The sequence below is a fragment of the Nyctibius grandis genome, chromosome 8 (genome assembly GCF_013368605.1).
Source record: "Nyctibius grandis isolate bNycGra1 chromosome 8, bNycGra1.pri, whole genome shotgun sequence".
Classification (NCBI taxonomy): domain Eukaryota; kingdom Metazoa; phylum Chordata; class Aves; order Nyctibiiformes; family Nyctibiidae; genus Nyctibius; species Nyctibius grandis.
The window spans coordinates 48564170-48583899 of record NC_090665.1 but is presented as its reverse complement, the minus strand read 5'-3'; the positions used below and the strand labels follow the sequence as shown (position 1 = coordinate 48583899).

Here is a 19730-nt window from a genome sequence, read left to right as displayed (position 1 = left end):
ACTCTTTAATGCTGTGTTGCGTCAAAGGGAGAAGGGCGGGTTGGTGGCTTGGAGACCTGACTCTTGTTAAAATTGCTAAAATATTTCTGCTATTTCTACGCTCGCAGCTTATCACTGTGCATTTTCCTTGGCCTCCTGGAGCTGGTGAGCTGCAAAGGTTGGAGGCGTTGCTGCTGCACTGCTGGGTGTTTCTCCCAGGCAACTAGTGATAGGACAAGAGGACACAGCCTCAAGCTTGGCCAGGGGAGGTTCAGGTTGGCCATTAGGAAGCATTTCTTCTCAGCAAGGGTCATTAGCCATTAGCCCTCTGTTACCCGCTTAGGAAGGAGCACCAGAGCGTCTGGTTAACCCTTTTGTTTAATCATCTCTTATTTGCTGAAAGTTTTAGCTAAATTGAGTTGGCAGAACTGCAGATGAAGAAGTGGCATTTCACAATGTTGTGATTTCAGCAGTTTAAATTCTGCTTTTGAGTCCCCATCCCTGGAGGGCTTTAAAAGCCGTGTAGATGTGGTGCTGAGGGACATGGGTTAGTGGTGGCCTTGGCAGTGCTGGGTTAAGGGTTGGACTCCTGTGTGGTCCCACAGCCGTCCCATGTCCCCAGGGGCCACGGATGGCTCCTGCCTGGTCCTGAGCGACGTGAGGCCGCCCCGGGGCGGGTGACGTGGCCCTGCGGCCTGCGCAGCATGGGGACAGGCGGCCTCGTGCCGTCCCGCGCCTCCCGGCACTGGGAGAACTGGTCCAGCCTCGCCGCCGCCTGGCACCTGCCGGAGGCACCGGGGCACCCATCGGGCTGGGGACAAAGGGACCCGCACTGCTGCCATGAGTTGGGCAGCATCCACGCTGTGTGCCACACACGTGCGGGGAGGGAAGCCCTGATGTAGGTCACCGGTGTCCCCGGGCAGCACGGGAGGCTGTTTGCCTGCTCTCCTGGGGCCTGGAGTGGGATTTCTGCCACAAACATGGCTTTTTGTGTGCCAGTGTGTAGATGTCACTAAAAGAGGAGCCTGGCCTAGAAACCCCCTGACCCTGGGCAGCACGGGGAAACAAACCCAGGGGGTGTTTCTTCTCAGCAAGGGTCATTAGCCATTGGAAGGGGCTGCCCAGGGAGGTGGTGGAGTCACCATCTCTGGAGGGGTTTAAGGAAAGACTGGACATGGCACTTAGTGCCACGGTCTAGTTGCCATGGTGGTGTCAGGGCAATGGTTGGACTCGATGAGCCCAGAGGGCTCTTCTAACCTCATTGATTCCGTGGGTTTGCAGCCAGCTCTGGTGCTGCACCAACCCTTGGCCTGACTCCTTCCCACGAAAGGAAACACAGGGTCGAGTTTTCCTCCTCTGAGGAATCGGGTTTTCCCACCTTCCACGAAAACTCGGGCTCTGCAGGAGTGTTGGAGCCTCAAAAATAATCCTTCCTAGTGTGTATTTTGCTTTATTTTTTTAAACTCTGCTGGTAAGTGGCAGCGTTCAAGAGAAATAAATAACATCTTTCCAACATTTCCTGCAGCACATCAGCTGCTTTTGCAGTTAATGGCTTGGGAGGGGCTGGGACTAAAGCCACGCAGGCCCAGCGCAGCGGGGCCCTGCCCAGGGCCAGGACGAGGAAGCAGCTGCCAAATGAGCCCTTTTGACTGTACGCTAATGAGCGGGGTAAGAAAATAAAACACAGGACCAAGGGCTGGAGTTTGAACTTTATTTCAAAAAAACCAAAAACCCGCAAAACCCCCCAAATCCAAAACACTATCCCATTTCAAACGATTATATTAACATAGCTGCTTTGAACAGCCAACTGTGGGAAGATGGGTGGTTGCAGACCAACTGCTTAAGGGCATTCTGGTTCTCAAACCTCCACGTATAAATAATTTTTTCATCAATATCATAAAATAACTTATATATCTTAGCATAAAAACTTGAGAATTAACATCCCCAAAATACAATAAAATTGTAAAATGTTTCGATTAACCTTTTTTTTTGCTCTTTAAGGTACTGAAACCAGAAACTGTAAGTTGCACTTTAAAAGAGAAAACACGGTGAAGGGTGGTGGGGGGGTTGTGGGGAGCAGCCCCAGCCCTGAGACACCCGCAGCAGGGCTCCATCCTCTGCCATCACTGCTCATCACTTCGCTTCCACGCTCGTCCCTGTCGCTTCGGAGTCACTCCTCTCCAGTCCCACACAACACGTAGTTCAACTTCACCCTAACCCCTCCCTCAACATCACTTTTACCTTTTTTGTTGGTTTTTTTGTGTGTTTTTTTTTTCCTCCCCCCCCTTCCCCGTATTCCTCGTGCCAGGGCGGGGAGTTACTTCCTGAGCAACTGGTAAAATATTGCAAAACTTCAGTGCAATTGGGTTCAGTTCGCTTGGGGGCCGGCGCGGTCACCGCTCGGGGAGGTTAATCACCGGCACCCACTGATCCATGTAGCGACTCTCCCGGCAGAAGCACATGAGCTGACTCAGCGCTGGATCCTTCCACTGCGAGGCGTGGGGGTTCTGGAAAGGGGCAGAGAGCGAGCGGGGAGAGCTTTTAACAGAGAAGCGAAACAACAACCTTCGCCGAAAAACAAACAACAAAAAAAACCCCACGCAGCAGAAAACCCAGCAGCGTGAATCATCTCCCCTCGCCACGAAGGCAAACAAACCGACCGAGCGTGGCGCTTCGCAGCCTCCGACTCCAGGGCAGAGCTGGGAAATTAGAAAGAAAAGCTGGGGAGAAGTTTCCCTGGGTGCTCAGAGGGCCTGTGGGACCCTCTCGGTGCTGGCCCATGGGCCAGGCATGGGTGTGAGGGCCGCAGCCGTGCCCCAGGCGCGGCCAGCGCCGGCTTTACCCGCTGACGCTTGGCCATGGCGCCTGGCCCAGGCCCTGCGGGATGAAGGCCGTGCTCTGCGGGATGAAGGCCGTGCTCTGCGGGATGAAGGCCGTGCTCTGCGCCTTCATCACCGCGCACCGGACAGACGGGTTCTGCCTCGCAGCCTGGCTGCCCCGGCACCCCACGTCCCCGGGGTTTGGGCTGGGAAGGACCTTCAGGACCACCCAGTGCCCAACGCCGAGCCTGGGAGGGACCTTCAGGACCACCCAGTGCCAACCCCGAGCCATGGCTGGAGGGCCACGGGTGGGTCCTCGGGCGCTCGCATGGCACAGGGTGGGTGAAGCAGTGATCGCCCCGGGGCTGGGCCGCCGTCGGGGCCCGGCTCACCGTGACCAGGACGCAGTGGAGGTCGGCGGGCGGCTCGGGGCCGGCGGCGGGCAGCAGGAGCTGCGCCAGCCGCGCCGGGTTGCTGACCCGCAGGATGTTGATGTCGTTCTCGCAGCAGAAAGCCTGGATCAGCGTGAAGTGGATCTGCAAGGCCGCGTCCCCCGCCTCCTCCTCGTCAGCCGCCAGCAAGCACAGCACCACGTTGTCCGGGTCCCTGCGGGGACAGCGGCGGTCACACCGGGGCGGGGGGACACCGGGGCGGGGGGGCAGGCACCGGGGCGGGGGTGGGGAAGCACTCACACGTTGAGCAGCTTGGCGGCCTCGTAGACACCGAGCGTGAGGCTCCGCTGGCTCAGCGCCTTGCTCAGCACCTCCTCCAGCGCGTCCCCCGCCTGCTCCATCCTGCCGCCGGGACAAGCACACACAGGCCGTCACCGGGGGCCGATCACCGGGGGCCGACCCCCCTCTCCGCCGCACCCCCCCCGGGGGCCGTACCCCTACCCGTACCTCCCGGCGGCGCGGCGGTCCCCAGGCAGCTCCTCCAGAGTCATAGTGCAGCCCGGGGAGGTGCCGGTGCCGGTACCACCCCGCGCCGCCGCCGCCGCCGCCTCTGCGGCACAAAGGCGCCCCGCGGGCGTTATCCGACCCTCGCCCGGCCAACCCGCGCTGGCTGCATTTGCATACTTCCTTCCGATTGGTTTATGCAAATGAGGCCCCTCCCCTTCACTGTCCGGAGCGCCCGGCCTGACCCCGCTGCCCGCGCCGCGGCTGCCGGCCGCGGCGGGAACCGGCGGGGCGGCGGCCGCTGATTGGCTGCGGGAGGGGAGAGAGGGGCGTGGCCTAGGAAAGGGGCGGGGCGGGGGGCGCCGGGCCCGGGCCCAGGCCGCGTCCGTCGCCCGGAGCGCACCGAGGCGGGGGGGGCTGCGGGCCGTGACCCAGCGCCCGCTCCTGCCCGGTGGGGGCTGGACCGGCCCGGTGTGTGCCCCTGCCCGCGCCCCGCCGCCCCGGGGGCAGCGCTGGGCCTCGGGCCGTGTGTCACGAACACGCCGTTCCCACCATGTCGCCTTCCCTTCCTCTCCCCGGGCGAGGCGCGGCCCCGGGCCGGGCTGGCGGGGCCCAGCCACACGCAGTCTGCCCGCTGTCCCGTGTCACCGGTCCCTGGTGACACCCCGAGAGAGCAGCCCCCAGGTCACGGGCAGGTCCCGGCCAGGCCCAGCCTCGCTGCCGAGGCCGTGCGTCCCACTCGGCGTGGGGCAGAGCTTGGGGTGCATCGGGGCAGCCGCCGCCGTCACCCACCAGGCCTCCAAAGACCACATTCCCCTTCAAATTCACAATCAGGATGAAGCTGTCTGATCTTCCCCGCAACCACAAAGCTTGTTCCCCTTCGAGCGAACCCCGGTACGCACAGAAATAACCTCACCAGCCCTTTGAAACCTCCGTCATGACGTAGTGGGTACAGGCTGTAACGCTGGCAAACAGCGCTTTGACGCACGGTTTTCACCGGGAACGCGGTCCCGTGACCCCTCGGCGTGACGCCACGAGCAGCCTCCTGCACTGGGGACACCAGCGCGGGGGCCGCTGCCCTCCCCGTGCCACCGTCCCTCCAGGAACTCGTGGTTTCCTTCGCACAGGCTCTGGCTTTCACGCCTGCGGCTCTCCCGGTGCCCGCGCCTGCTGTGACATCTTCCCTTTGGACCGGCTCCCCCTCGGCCTGCGTGGGGGGGTCTGAAGCAGGGGGAGATGTCCCACCGGGTCCCTGCCCGTGGTGGGGGGTCCTTAGAGGACACCCCACCGCCTCTCGTACTACTTGGGACGCTGGTGTTGGACTTGGAGGAGGCAAATCAGGCAGCAGAGTCTTAAAGCACATGCTCTGTGTGTGGTAAACGATTGTCTTGGTTTTGCAGGGATAAAATTTATAGAAGCCCTTTTCTGTCCCGTGTAGTTCCAGTTTGTGGCCAGCTGTGGGCTGGTGATCAAGGCCATCAGCAGGTAAACCCAGGGCAGCTGCCCCAGGCTGGCCCACAGGTGTCTTGTATAACATTAACCTCAGGGTCACTATAAATGGGGAAGCTGCTGGGGATGGGGGCTCTTAGTTCTGCTCTTCTCAGCAGTTACTATCCCTGGAGGAACTTACCACCACTCTATAAGTTAAGTATAATTTTGCATCTTTTGTATTAGCATTGATGTTGGTTTTCTTATTTTATTAAATCTGTTTAAATTTCAACCCACGAGTCTCCCTCCTTTTCCCAATTCCCTTTCTCAGCTGGGGAGGGGTCTGGGGTGATAGAGCAGCTGGTTATTGTTTAGCCCTGGGTGTGGGTGAAACAGAGACAACGGTGTAGTTTTAATTCCAGCCTTACTGGTCAGGAAAGGTGAGGCAGCCTGTAGAGACCCCCCCCAAATTTTGGAGGTAGCTCTGGCCCCCAGCTCTCGCGTTAGCTGGGCTGGCACGGCGTATGCCTGGTACAGTGTGAGGTGACAGTGATGCCCAGCCGTTGGGTCACTCACCGTTGCTCTCCAGGGATGGACCTTTTACAAGGGCATGGAGTGATAGGATGAGGGGGGATTGAGATGAGATTTTAGGAAGAAATCCTTTGCTGTGAGGGTGGTGAGACCCTGGCCCAGGCTGCCCAGAGAAGCTGTGGCTGCCCCCTCCCTGGCAGTGTTCAAGGCCAGGTTGGATGGGGCTTGGAGCAACCTGGTCTGGTGTAAGGTGTCCCTACCCGTGGCAGGGGGTTGGACCTGGATGGGCTTTAAGGTCCCTTCCAACCCAAATCTCAGCCCCATCTCACCCCCGCCGGCCCCTCCGCAGGGTTTCCAAGTGCCACGTTGAACTTGAGGTTCCTCCAGGAACTTCCTTGTGCTGCCATATGGCCCGTCTCAGCCTGGGAGACCTCCGGGGAGGATTTCTTCTGCTGGCAGCTGTGTCAAAGATCACGCTTGCTCAGCTGTTGCACCTCGAAGCCGCCCTCCTCCCTTGGCGTGTGCCAAAGCGCTTGCCCAACCCTGGCTGCGAGCTGGCTCCAGCAGACCGGGGCCGCTCTGCCCACGCTGCGGAGGGGACCCTTGGTGGTCCCTCGTGGAGCTCTTGGCAGCGTGTGCTCCCAAGGTTTGCTTGCTCCAGCGTTTTCCTTCTCCTCGTAAGCGGCAGCAGCTGTTTTCCAGGGCAGCGCTTGCTGAAGCGTGGTGCAGCGTGGTGAGTGTAGAGCTGAGTGGCGTTCATTAACGCTGCTTGCAGAATCGCTTAATTAGCCATTTGGAGAGCGAGGTCTGGATGTGAAAATGTTTTCTGTAGTAGAAGACAGAGCGGTTTAAGCCGCCCCTCGGTTGCGTTGGCTCTGGCGAGGGGAACCTTCAAAAGTTTGCCCGTGTTCCCCCGGCCGGGCTCTCCCTGCCCACCGTCCTGCCGCCACAGCCCTGATGAGACGTGACACGACTTAACGAAGCCCGCGGCGTCAGGAGAGGGGGGAAAAAGGCCTCTCTTGCATCAGGTGGCGGGGTGGCAGATGGCAGGACCGCGGCGAAGCAGGTGGAAGCATTGTGTGGTGACCCTCCGGATTAAGTCCGGTTAATTTGCTGTATCTCTGTTAGCAACGAAAACCTCCGGCCTCGCTGTGAGCTCTCAGGTTGTTTCTCGTGGCGGCCTGGCCCCATCTGTGGCCGGCCCCAGAGCTAAATCTGTCTTGGAGGCAACTGCAAAGCAGCTGAAGCCTCTTTTCTCTCCCCTCGGCAGCAGCAGCTCCCTGACCCGTGCATGCAGTGACAGCGGGCGACACTCTAAAACTGCGCTTTCCCCGCAGGTTTCCCAGCTGGGGGCAGTTCTCCTTCCCCCCCCTTTGCCCGGAGCAGCAGCGAGGATGCCCGGGAGGCGCGTGGGTCCCTCCTGCTTTGCTGGGGATGCACCTTGGTCGCCGTCCTGGGGAGCCCAGTGTGGAGCCGGACCCGCAGTTGTCCCTCGGCCGGCTCCCAGCTGGCAGCTGCCCCTAACCCTTCCTTTCAGCGCCTGCCAAAAAGTGTCTGGGGCGTTTTGCTCCCCCACCCCCAGCCCTTTAATCCTGACTTTCCCCGGGCTGGTGCCTGCAATCCCCTCCACGCTCAGCATCGCAGCGGCGGCTGGGCCCAGGAGCTGAGTTGGGCTCAGCCGGGGGGGCTCGGCTCTTCCTCCCCCAGCCCCAAATGTTATTTGGGCTCATGGGTTTTAGCTGCGTGGTTGTTCATGGAGATCAGGGGGTTAACAGGCAGGGATCTAGGAGATGCCCACTTGGGTCCTGCCTGTGGTTCAGCCACCGCTGCAGGAGGACACTCTCAGCCAGCCGGAGACATGTTTCCTGCACGTAAGAGCACCGAGTTGTTTAAGTTAAGTTTTTGGGAACGAGACCAAACATCAAAGGGTGTCAGTGAGAGGTGACTAAGCCCTGTCCCTGCCAGGGAGGTGGGCAGCTTGCCAAGCCCCTTCCCGGGGGGCTGCCCACGGGGTGGTCCTGGCCACCGCCGCTGCTCCCGCACCCTGAACCCCTTGACATGAAGGTCCCTTCGCTTGTCCCCACTCCCATAGCGGGGCCCCGCGAGCATTTTCACTCCCCTCTGACTGTGCTGGATAACGAGGGCAGCGATGGCCTTTGCAAAGCAAACGCCAGCTTGCACATTCCCCTGGGCGGCCTCGGGTCCAACAGTCGCTGCATTTTCCCAGGGGCACCCGGTCCCCTGCTTCTGCCTGGCCCCAGTGCCCCGACCAACCCTGCTGTGCCCACCCACGTTCACCCTCCCAGCTGGGGCACCCCTGCCCGTGACACCCCAGAGCCCCCAACCCCGGGCACTGGCACACCTTGGTGTGCTCAGCTTTGCCCCTCTTTTCTCTGGAGGAGTTTCTCTGTCCCCGATGGAAACTCCAGCGGGGTTCGGCTGCAGCAATCCCTGCTGGCATCCAGGGTTTGACTTTGGCCGGCGCCTGGGAGCACGTGGGGTGGCCGGGAAGCGTGGCCCCGGTTGGGTTTGGCCCCAGAGCTGGGCACCGTGCCGGCACCCTGGGTCACGGGAGGCCACCCCAGAGCCTGGCTCAGTGGCACTCGCAGGCAGAGGCGTTCGCCTTTCCCAGTGGATGCGGTGAGGAGCCTGGGGTTGGGTTGGGCAGGCATAGGTGACAGGAGCCAAATGTCCCCAGAATCTCAAGTCCTGGCCCCAGAATAGAGGGTGTGGGCTCAGGCTCAGGAAGAAAGGAGTGCTGGGGGTTTGATATGAGACAGCTGCTCTGGTTTGGGGTGGTTCATGCAGCGCCGGGCTCCTCGCACCGAAAGTGAACCATTGCACACATCGGCAGAAGTGGAAACCATGAGGAGAGAAGGGGCTGGGAGCGAACACCATCTGTCCCCCCATGACCCCATCCACATGCAGGAGAGGAGAAGCGTTGGGATGCAGGACCCCACGTTCGGGACGATGCTGCCTGCTGCTCTGCACCTGGGGGTCACCCCTCCCAAAGCTGGGGTGCAGGGGTCTGGGATGTGTTTATCTGACCCCGGTCTGCACGTTCCTGCTGTCCTGCGTGGTGCTGAAGCATTTCTTCTCAGCAAGGGTCATTAGCCATTGGAAGGGGCTGCCCAGGGAGGTGGTGGAGTCACCATCTCTGGAGGGGTTTAAGAAAAGCCTGGCCATGGCTCTTAGTGCCCTGGTCTAGTTGCCATGGTGGTGTCAGGGCAATGGTTGGACTCGATGATCCCAGAGGGCTCTTCCAACCTGAGTGATTCTGTGATCCCTACAGCCCTTCTCGATGGATCAGGAGGGCATTTTTTCCACCCTGGGCTCATCCACCTTCGCGGATGCCCCCACACCCCACGTTGGTGGCCAGGGGACCCACCTGGGCACACGCAGCAGCATTGCGTGCTCGCCGGAGCCATCCCGCCTGGCCCGGAGCCGAAGCCTGGGCAACGCCGGGCAAAGTCCAGGAGCCGGGACACCCGCAGCACCGCTCCCCAGATAAACCTGCAGTAAAAGGCAAAACCAAACTTTGTCCTATTTAATAGCCACGTGGGCTCGTAAAATAGCCCACGGGTGGCGTTGGCGTGAGCACACGCTGTCCCGCAAGGACACAGGCTTCGTGTGACACGGCTGCGGGGCAGCGTACGAATTTACCTTGATTTTGGTTAATTTTGCCTCATATAAAGCACTAAATGGGGAGAGTGTTTAGAAATAAAATGGGCAGGGGCTTGCAGAGGAGTTTGCTGGTCGTTGCAGTATATATCATACACCATATACTATATATAGTCACAGTGGTGTTGGGGCAAAGGTGGGCTCGATGATCCCAGGGGGCTCTTCCAACCTGGTCGGTTCTGTGATGTATAAATGAAACCGTGGCGTTTATTTGTGAGCAGATTTAAAAATCTATATTATTTATATAAAATATATATCAAAACGCCCTCTGGTGGCTGCGGGCGGCGCCTCGGGGAGCCCAGAACAGGGTATTTCTGGCAGAAAAAAATGATTATTTTTTTAATTTTAAAGTAATTTTGCATTAAGGATAACGATACCCAAGGTGCGACGTGTCGCGACAGAGAAGCCCAGCCCTTAGCGCCAGTGCTGGGGGACTGACCCCCCTTTTCTTGGGGGGCACCGACTGCCCCAGGGGGGGACCTGGGCTGCAAACACAGAGGAAAAGCAAGGGTGAGAAAAGTTCCCAAGGGCAAGTAGTGACAGGACGAGGGGGAATGGTTTTAAACTGAAAGAGGGGAGATTGAGATGAGATCTTAGGAAGAAATTCTTTGCTGTGAGGGGGGTGAGACCCTGGCCCAGGTTGCCCAGAGAAGCTGTGGCTGCCCCCTCCCTGGCAGTGTTCAAGGCCAGGTTGGATGGGGCTTGGAGCAACCTGGTCTGGTGGAAGGCGTCCCTGCTCGTGGCAGGGGGTTGGAACTGGATGATCTTTAATGTCCCCTCCAGCTCAAACCAGCCTGTGATTTTGTGATTCCCAGGGACGGGGCGGGGAGAGAGCCTGGAGCAGCACCTTCCAGGCCAAGCCTTTAGCATAAACTTGCAACCAAGATAATTTTTTTTTCTTTTTTTGGTTCTGTAGAGCTGTTTAAAATATTTATATTTTTTTTAATGAATTATGAAAAGTTGTTTTTTTTTAAAGAATATACACTTCTAAGGAAATCAAATATTGCTGGTGCAGGTCCCTGGTGCTGGAAGGTTCCCTTGTCCTGAAGCAGTCTGGCAGATCGCTGGGGGAGCCAGGGGTGCTTGCAGAGGCAGCAGCAAGCCGTGCTGGTTTTATTTTCATGTATTATTGGAGCTGCCAGCACTTCTTAATTAATTTTGAGGATTTTTGCCTCTTTTTCTGCTCAGGAGCAGTCTCTAGGCAGGAGACCTAGGTGGAGTCACCATCTCTGGAGGGGTTTAAGAAAAGACTGGACATGGCACTTAGTGCCATGGTCTAGTTGCCATGGTGGTGTCAGGGCAATGGTTGGACTCGATGATCCCAGAGGGCTCTTCCAACCTCATTGATTCTGTGATTCTGAGACAGTTTTCTCTGGCTGATTTGCAGTTGCTCGTGTAATGATTACCCCGCTTGCACACACTCGAGCGAAGCAATGTCTGGCGTTGGTGTCACTGCACCGTGCAGCTCCCTCCTCCTTTGAAGCTGGGCTGGGAGCTGGGCAAATACTGAGTTTTCACCTTTTGGGGTGTCTCCCAGTTGGGTCCCAGGACACCTGGGGAGATGTCAACGTGGGGCGGCGGTGGCACGGCATCCCTGGGGTGAAGAGATGCTCTGGAGGGGGGTGATCAGGAGGTGGGGAGGGGGCTTGGGTCTCTGCTGATGATGATCCCAAGGGCTCCTCTGAAGACTGAATAAAAAGGGATTTCCTTAGGGAAGGGGTTGTAGGGCTGTGAGGAGCCTTGGTGGGAGGGATCCCTGCCTTAGGGAGGAGATGGAGCTCTTCGGGGTGGCAGAGGGGGGCTGGCAGCAGCTCCTGGTGCGGAGTGGGTGCCGTTCCCCACGTAGCCGCCCGCGTTGCAGGCAGTATGGTAATACCACTTTGTTCTGGGGTTCTTTCATCAGAGGTGCTCGGAGCGATTCCCAGGCGGCAGCTGGGGTGTGCAGCACGCCCACGGCCAGCGCAGAGCCCTTTTTTCCCCTCTTTTTTTGTCACGGGCAGGGGCTGGCAGCGAGGGTGCAGCGGGGATGGGGATGTGCTCGGTCCAGCCAGGTCCCTGCTGCGTGGCGAGGGCTGGTGGCTCCTCAGCCCTTGGTCATCAAATTCTGGCCCCTCGCTGCAGCCTGCACAAACTGCCACTCGTTTTGGTCCATTTTTATCATGCCTTTTCAGCCAGGAAAGCAGTGTCTTGGCCTGATTCTCCCTGCAGTCCTCCAAAGTCTATTTTTAGAGGTGTTTGTGGTTATAGGAGCTGTGTCGTGGTGGGGTGTCCCCATCTATCCCCTGGCGCTGGGGACTTGCCCCCCATTATCAGAGAGGGCAGCCACGAACGGGACCTCCACCACGAACAGGACCTCCATCATGAACAAAACCTCTGCCACCAGCCCAGGACCACGCTTCCTGCAGTGCCTTATCCACGCCAGCAGCCCTGCGACTTTCTGATCCTTTATCCCTTTATCCAAGGCAGCAGCCACGGGGACCGATGCAGTGCAGACATCGAAGCACACCAGGTTAAAACCGCTGTGTTGGAGGTGTTGCTACCAGGTCAAGCATCTTTCATTTGCCCAACGTGCTGGGAGGTGCCCACACCTCACTGGTGGATGAGAGGACGGCTGTGGCAGGAGCCAGGCGGGGTGGGTGGCCAGCCAGGGGCTGCCCTGCCCAGGCAGGAGCTGAGGGTGCTCAGGATCCCTCTGAAACTCATCCTGAGCAATTGCACATCCCCCTCAGGCATTTCTGGGGCTGAGGCCTTAATGATCGTGTGTGATGGAGAGCCAGACCCTCAGCCCTCTGCTTGTGAGCAGCCTCCTGTGAGCTTCTCTGCCGGCCTCCCAGCCGCCCTGGCTGAGGTTCAACCCCCTTACCCCCCCCACACCATCCACTGGGAGTGGTGGGCTTTGCACCCCAGTCCCCCCAGTGATGGCTCACACTGGCAGCAGCACTGCCCGGACGGGCTGAGGAAGCTCCCCAGCCCCGCTCTGCACCCCGAGGATGCCCAGTGAGCCTGCCCGGGACGTGCTGCAGCCCCGGGGATCTGGGGCCCAGCACTGGTTGGGGGGTGAGACCCTTTGCAGGGCAGGGGACTGGGAGGAGCTGGAGCAGTGGGGACTCCTCCAGAGCTGCCACCCAGAGCAGGCAACAACACCCCCAGGGCTTGTTTGGGCTGCAGAGACCTGTGGGTCAGGCAGCCCATAGCAGAGAGCTGGGGTAGTTCCCCTGCCTGTAATCACCCTAATGAGCAGTTGTCTTGCCCAGCTGCCACAGAGGCAATTCTGTGACCTGCTTTCGGGGTGTTTGATCTTGCTTTTCTCGTGCTCCCCGCCCGGCTGAGCCTGCTGCTGCAGCAGGTACAGCCAAGCATGCGTGGTCCGAGACCTGCCTGTCGATTGACGCCAACGTCCTCTGCCAGCACCCAGAGCCTCGGTGCGTGTGCCCTGCTCCCCTTCTGGGAATACATACCTCGTTAGTGACTACAGCATCAGCATTAATGGCTCGGGCTGATGGCCCAGGCCTGACATCACGCTGGGGGAGGAGGCGATGCCTCCTGTGCAAGGTTTGCTGCAAGGGACCCGCTGCTCCTGCGCATCCCCCTCTGCCCAGAAATCCTGCCCCAAGCCCCCAGACGGTTTGGAGATTCCCCTCGTTGGTTCCCTGCCTTCCTGATGCCTCCGTGGAGGTTTTGTCCCTGGTGAGAGGAGCCAGGGGCCATCAGAGGTGGATTGTGGCCACTCTAATCCCCGCTGACAAGCTGGGGTTGATGCTGATGCACTGAGCGATGCCACAGCTCGGCCCTCTGTGGGCAGCACGGTGAGGGGTGCGGGATCCCACTGCCCCGATGTGGGATGCACAGCCATGGGCTGCTGCTGGGGACACATCAGGGGTCCAGGGCCCTGCAGACCCCCGCTCATGCACAGGGGACAGTGGCGGTGTGGGGACCCCTCTGCATTGAGGAGCAGCTGGGGAGCCAGCGACACTCACCCTGTGTGCCACACACCCCCCGAGGAGCTCCCCCACCTCCCCAGGGGCAGATGTGTGGGGAGCTGTGGGGCAGATGTGTGGGGAGCTGGGTTTAGGGTAGGGAGTCTTTTCTAACCTGTTAGGTCGGTGGCTTCTTGGGGGTTGGGGTTTGCAGCACTCTCAGAGCACCCAGGGATGAACCAGCTGTGGTATCATTATAGTTAAAGATGTAGGAAAATGCGATTTATTTTAATAACACCCTGATACAGTAGAAATGTCCTTTTTCTAGATTGCTGCATTTGTGTTAGCCCAAAAGTGCTTCTGCTTACACGAGTTCCTGGAGGGGGTGGACGTGCCTGGGCTCCCTCTGGCCCTGGGAAGGACCATCCTGTGCTTCAGGACGGATCAGCCCGGTGCCATGCTGCGGTGCCACGAGGCTGGGGGGTCTGTGGCCACTGCTCCAGCTTCACAGCTCGCCCCGCCGTGTCCCTGCGAAGCTGCCGGCTCAGCAGCCCGGCCCGGCTCTCCCACGGCTGCCCTCCACACCCTGCAGCCCGGCCAACTCTGATCCAGGCACGCAAACAGGATGGGCTGGTTTTGGGCACGGAGTTGGGCTTGGTGCTGCCCGGGCAGCTGGCAGGGCTTGGAGGCAGCACTGCTGAACGTGGCTTCATCCCCACGGCTGCTTCCCCAGCCCCCCTGGACAGCCTCGGTGGTGGGGTCAGTGTGGGGCACGTTAGCAGTTGTACCCCAGGGGTTTTCAGTGCCCTACGGACGGTGCCAGTCCAGATTTTGTCTGTCTGTCTGTTCTGGCAAGTCAGCTTGCTGCAAAGACTCATCCTGTTTGCACAGCGTGGCTCTGGACTCGGACTTTGGCCAAATCTGTACCTCCAGGATGCTTGAACCCAACGGCCCAAGCCCAGCCCCAGCTGCCCACGCTCACAGGCAGGGGTGCAGGCAGGGCAGGACGCAGCCCCATGCTTCGCTTGCTGGCACGGAAAGCCACGCCAATGGCTTTTCTCTGAAACCCCGTGGGTTGCAGACTGCTTTGGTTTGTTTTGCAGGGGACGTTGGCAGGAGCGATGCAGCACTAGAACACCCAGCACAGGTCCAGCCCGGGCCCTTGAGCAGGGGCAGGGGCAGGCTGCCGCAGGGATCCGGGCTCCTGTGCACCTACGATGTGTGTGGGAGTCCCAGACATCACTGGCATCCCCGAATTCTGCCCCTTTACTCCACACTCATGAGACCCCCCCCTGCAGTGCTGCGTCCAGCTCTGGGGGCCCCAACATAAGGACATGGAGCTGTTGGAATGAGTCCAGAGGAGGCCATGGAGATGCTCAGACGGCTGGAGCCCCTCTGCTCTGGAGACAGGCTGAGAGAGCTGGGGCTGTTGAGCCTGGAGAAGAGAAGGCTCTGGGGAGACCTTCTAGCACCTTCCAGTGCCTGAAGGGGCTACAGGAAAGCGGGAGGAGGGGCTTTTGACAAGGGCATGGAGTGACAGGACGAGGGGGAACGGTTTTAAACTGAAAGAGGGGAGATTGAGATATTAGGAAGCAATTCTTTGCTGTGAGGGTGGTGAGACCCTGGCCCAGGTTGCCCAGAGAAGCTGTGGCTGCCCCCTCCCTGTCAGTGTTCAAGGCCAGGTTGGATGGGGCTTGGAGCAACCTGGTCTGGTGGAAGGTGTCCCTGCCTGTGGTAGGAACTAGATGGTCTTTAAGGTCCCTTCCAACCCAGACCAGTCTGTGTTCTGTGATTCTATGAAATGCCTCTCGGGGTGGCACAACCCCATGGGCACCTGACCCCCCAGCACCAGAGATCATGGCTGTGGGTCAGCGTCAGCAGCGAGCCCAGTGCATGGGGTTGAGCTGCCCCATCAAAGGCAGCAGAGAAGGTGTGGAGGGAACATAGCTCCTGCCACCGGACCTGCTGCTGAAAGCGCAGGAACGTGCAACCACGGGCTGCCCGCGCTCGGCTGCAACCGCGGTTTAACGTGTTCCCTTTCCTGCCGGCCGCAGGGCTGTGGCACGAGCCCAGCCAGCCTAAAAAAAATAACACGGGGAGAAAGAACTGCATCTTTGCTTTTTTCCAGCCAGATCGGGGCCCTGATCCAGCCCTGGTGCAGCCCCGCGGGCAGTGTGCTGGCTCAGCAGGGACGACGGCCGCGCGTGGGAGGCGGCAGCAGAAAGCGGCCGTGTCAGCGGCAGCCGAGCTGGGAACGTGCCCGTGGAAGCAGGAGGCAGTTTTATCTAGCAGGGAGGAGCAGTTTTCTACCCAGACAGTTACTGGCAGGCCCAGCGGGTTTCACTTTGGCGTGTCCCAGTCTTCCCAGTGCTGCTGCACTCAGCCACTGGCCGTTTCGCTAAGGCACCTTCGTTTTTTCCCTCTAATTCCCCCCAGGAATAACCCTGAGAAGAGCTGCTGTGGGTGCTGGTGGCAGCTGGAGCAGCTTGGGGAGGGGATGTGTGGGCAGGAGGACTCACCCCCAGCCCCTCTTGGCACCCCACTTCCCACAGCACCAGGGCTGTGGGAGCCCCGGGGAAGGGGCTGGTAGAGGAGAGCTCGTAGGAATAAGCCCCACAGAGGTGATAAAGCAGTGTCTGGTGTACACGACCTTCTGCTTTGTGAAGTCCCAGTGCTGGTTTTCTAGGCTAAAAACACCTTCTACCTTGACTGCTGTTAAAGAAGAACCCTCGCTTGGCAGGTTTAGGATTCAGGGGAAGAAAGGACAGGCAGGGCTCAATTAGTGCGGCCTAATTTACTTCTGCGTGGTGCAGCTCTCGTGAGCTCTGCCTGACTTCTCCTGGTCCTTCCTGCTGCCCTTCTGCCCCCAGCACTGCTTAATCCCGGGGCTTCTCATAAGGGATCCACGGACCACAAACATACTGGTGCAAACAGCTCAGTAACACGTGCTCTGTGTCCTTGCTCCTTGCTGTATTCGCTGCGATGAGCAAGCACCGGCGAGCATCAGGTACCTCTTAGCTAATGCAACGTGCTTTATTATTATATTAGTAATGCAAAAATATTCTTATTATATTAGTAATGCAAAGTAATTGCACAAGTTACAGTTTTAGGTAGTCTGCTCGCTATTCTTCCACTGAGCAACTGCTATTTCAGGTTCCCCAGCACGTAATGTTTTCTGTACAAGAAATCACAGTATTTTGTATGGTCTAGGAAAAGATCCATCTAAAAAAAAAACCCCAAGCAACCGCCTCCTTGTCCGTATACTGCACATGCTGACAGCAAAGTAACACATTCATCTGGAGAAAAACCAGCAAAACAGACTTATAAAGCTGCTTAAGTTAAAAATATGTCTTGGAAATGGAGCAACGACCCAAATGAATTCTTCTCCCCCTGCCCTGGACTTGCTGCTGCATTTCCTATTCTTGCTTAATAAGCAGGCGGCCAACAGCTGTTGGCAAGGCTTGAAAATAGCATGAGTGTAGCGTGTCAGAAAGCACCCCGTGCCTCTTTTGGTAAGCAGCGCGGGAGCGGCTCCTTAGGTGGGTTATCTATAGGCCGGCTGTGGCCAAGGAGCGTTGTGTGTCCCAGCCGTAAATAGCACCAGTGATCCACTCCTCTGGGTGGGGGAAATGTTGGTTTTACTCCAGTGCGAGACGATAACACGAGTGTCTGCTACGCAGGAGAACTGCATCAGCCTGCCCAGTTTGGCCAGGGGAGGGTCAGGTTGGACATTAGGAAGCATTTCTTCTCAGCAAGGGTCATTAGCCATGGAAGGGGCTGCCCAGGGAGGTGGTGGAGTCACCATCTCTGGAGGGGTTTAAGAAAAGCCTGGCCATGGCACTTAGTGCCCTGGTCTAGTTGCCATGGTGGTGTCAGGGCAATGGTTGGACTCGATGACCCCAGAGGTCTCCTCCAACCTGGTTGATTCTGTGATTCTGTAATGCTCCTCCAGAAGGCAAGCAAGGTATTGGGAGAGGCAATGCTCCTCCAGACTCTGCAAGGTATCGATGAACCAGGTGGGACCCGCCTGGAGCTCCCCAGGTGTAGGAAGCCAGGCTTTTTGGCTCTGCTGGATTGAAATGTTGTCTTATGGCCACAAGTGCCCGAAAACTGTGAATTATATTTGGTGGACAACGTTGCTGTTTGGCCTTTTGACCTATGTGGCTAATTGTTGGGCCTCTTAATTGCAAACGCCAACGTCCAAGCAGGCGGTGCGTGCCAAAGCGCGCGATGGTCCCAAGAAGAGCCAGAGCTTCCTACCGTGCAGCCTCAACTCCTGTTTCTTGCTACACAGAATGAGTCAGTCTGGTTGTTGGAGATCGTATCCACATGATGATCAATTTCCCAGTTTATATTAACTACTTTGAATCTATTTTGTGTGTGTTTAATTCAAGGTATGACCCAAAACCTATTATGCCATGTCTGCATTTGGAAAATTTTGGCATATGGAATATATGCCAGCTTAGAGTGTAACACGGGGGAGCTGAATATGCACAATTCTTTGAAAAAGCAACAAAAAAAGAGATGCTCTGGCTTCCCTTGGAGTGAAAAACCCCACACCCCAAAGACAGGCAACTGAGAAGTCCATCTCTGTGAACAAACGCCCCCTTATAAACAAGAAGCCCTCCATGCCATCTGGCCAGCGTCCTGGCAGGGCTCCAGGTGAGAAACATTTGTGTTTTGTTCATAAAACACATGTGATGCAACGTAGCCTCGGTGTGTGACCGGACAGGAGGCTGGAAGGGGTTCAAGGCTTTTCCTGAAAACATCTGCCATGTGAATATAAAGAGTTGTAATTACGTGTTGCTTGGTGACATCTGATTCATCCCAAAAGCAAAAGGCTCGCTTGAAGAAAATATTTGGAGTTCTGAGGATGTAATTTATGGCGATTACTTAACAATATCCCGAGAACAGGGTGAGCTGCTTGTGTGAGCGATGCAGTGCTTCAATCCCCTTAGACGTAGCGGGGGTATTGCAGGAGGGGCTTCCTCCAAGGCCCCCCAAAAGCAGAGAGGAGGTGGCTGTGGTACTGCAAGGAAACAACAAATGCAACCAAAATAATTTTCAGCTCATCTAGGAGAAACTAAACTGTGGACTTACTTTTCAAAACCAGTTGGTTTGTGGAGTCTCTGGTTTATGAGCAATGCACGTTCAAGAACTCGTCATGAAATGATGATTTAAAGTGGTCTAACTTAAAATAGGCAAGGCAAATATTAGAAGTATTATCCTTGCTGAGGATAAACTTAATTATACTAACAGGCTCCAACAGGTTCTGACAACTTATTTAAAGATATGAACTGTGAGCACAGGGAACTGTTTTAGAAGGACGTGTCAAATCTGTGCCAGTTAAATATGTTTTAATCTATCCATATAATTCCCACTGGCTATAAACAGAACTATAAAGACTAATTAATACTGCAAATATTTACCATCTTCACTTGATATTGTCTTCTAATTGTGTATATCTGCTAATTAGATGAGTATAAATGTCAGTGGAAGAAGGAAATTTATTATACGTCTAAGATCAAGGTAAACCTGCAGGGTTTTGAAACTACCTTTAACTGGTTATAGCAGCAAATCTCTGTAACAGCTGTTACTGAAGTTGCCTTCAGTGACACATTAATCTCAGTGTCACTCTTTAAAAAGCAGTTTAATGCTAGTGAGAGGTGTAGGATTCACAGCTTTTGAATGCAAAACCGCTGTGTCTTCAGCAGAGCAACGTTTACTTGACCTCTCGACAGAAGGACCATGTCCAGCCTCTGTATGTGGGGTACTTTGAGAACTCAAAGCAAAGATCTTCACCACCACGACGTAAGAATGATTTGCTTTCAAATCAATCACTGTGGCACTCCCACCTTTCCAACCCTCAACTGACAGGGTTGGTGCTGGGTCTGATGGCGGGTCCAGTGACAACTGTCGTGTGGGACAAACCCTGCGGAGTCTGAGCGCAGCGCTGGCTCCTACGTGGCTGTCCCACTGCTGCGTGTGACAGCCTGGGCTGGGAAACCCAAACCCCCTGTCTCCGATTCCACGCTTTTCAGGTTTTTTTTAAACTTATTTTTACAAGGCAACACGATGGTGAAGGAGGACAGAGTGAGATATTCAGTAGCTTCATCTATTGGTGCGTTTACCCAGATATGTGCAAGTACGAAAGCATAAATTCGTGACCGGGTCATGCTTTCACTCTGGCGTATCAGGATGCTCTTAAAGTGTTTTAATAGCTAACTAAAGACTAACTTTGTTGCGGCCAAGCCTGCAGTATTTAATCCTTACATAAGCGCTACACACACCCCGGTGGTTTGTCGCTCTTTAATGGCGGAATTTGTTTAAAAACCCTATGGATTTTTTTCCACTTTTCCCCCCTCAATGTACCCCCGAGACGCCGGGTTTCTCCGCCGGAGGAGAGCCCCGGGCCGCTGGAGCAGGCCGCGGGCCTGCCGTGCGCCCCAGGCAAGGCGCGCAGCTCCTGAGGGGAGCGG

General features: G+C 57.1%; 1 protein-coding gene across 1 annotated transcript; it reads right to left on the bottom strand.

Moving 5' to 3' along the window:
- Positions 1 to 1716: 1716 nt before the first annotated feature.
- Positions 1717 to 3779, bottom strand: GADD45A (growth arrest and DNA damage inducible alpha). Its single transcript, XM_068406630.1, has 4 exons — positions 3698 to 3779; positions 3491 to 3592; positions 3191 to 3404; positions 1717 to 2486 (listed from the first exon to the last, which is right to left on the bottom strand). Exons 1-4 carry the CDS (start codon positions 3739 to 3741, stop codon positions 2373 to 2375), a joined length of 474 nt encoding a protein of 157 aa, XP_068262731.1. The 5' UTR covers positions 3742 to 3779; the 3' UTR covers positions 1717 to 2372.
- Positions 3780 to 19730: the final 15951 nt, after the last annotated feature.

Bases quoted from the DNA above. Each gene is read 5' to 3' on its own strand.
- GADD45A (XM_068406630.1), bottom strand. From the start codon at position 3,741: ATGACTCTGGAGGAGCTGCCTGGGGACCGCCGCGCCGCCGGGAG. The intron at 3,593-3,697 runs GTACGGGTAGGG...TCCCGGCGGCAG, and splicing joins GACCGCCGCGCCGCCGGGAG to GATGGAGCAGGCGGGGGACG. The intron at 3,405-3,490 runs GTGAGTGCTTCC...CTGTCCCCGCAG, and splicing joins GCCGCCAAGCTGCTCAACGT to GGACCCGGACAACGTGGTGC.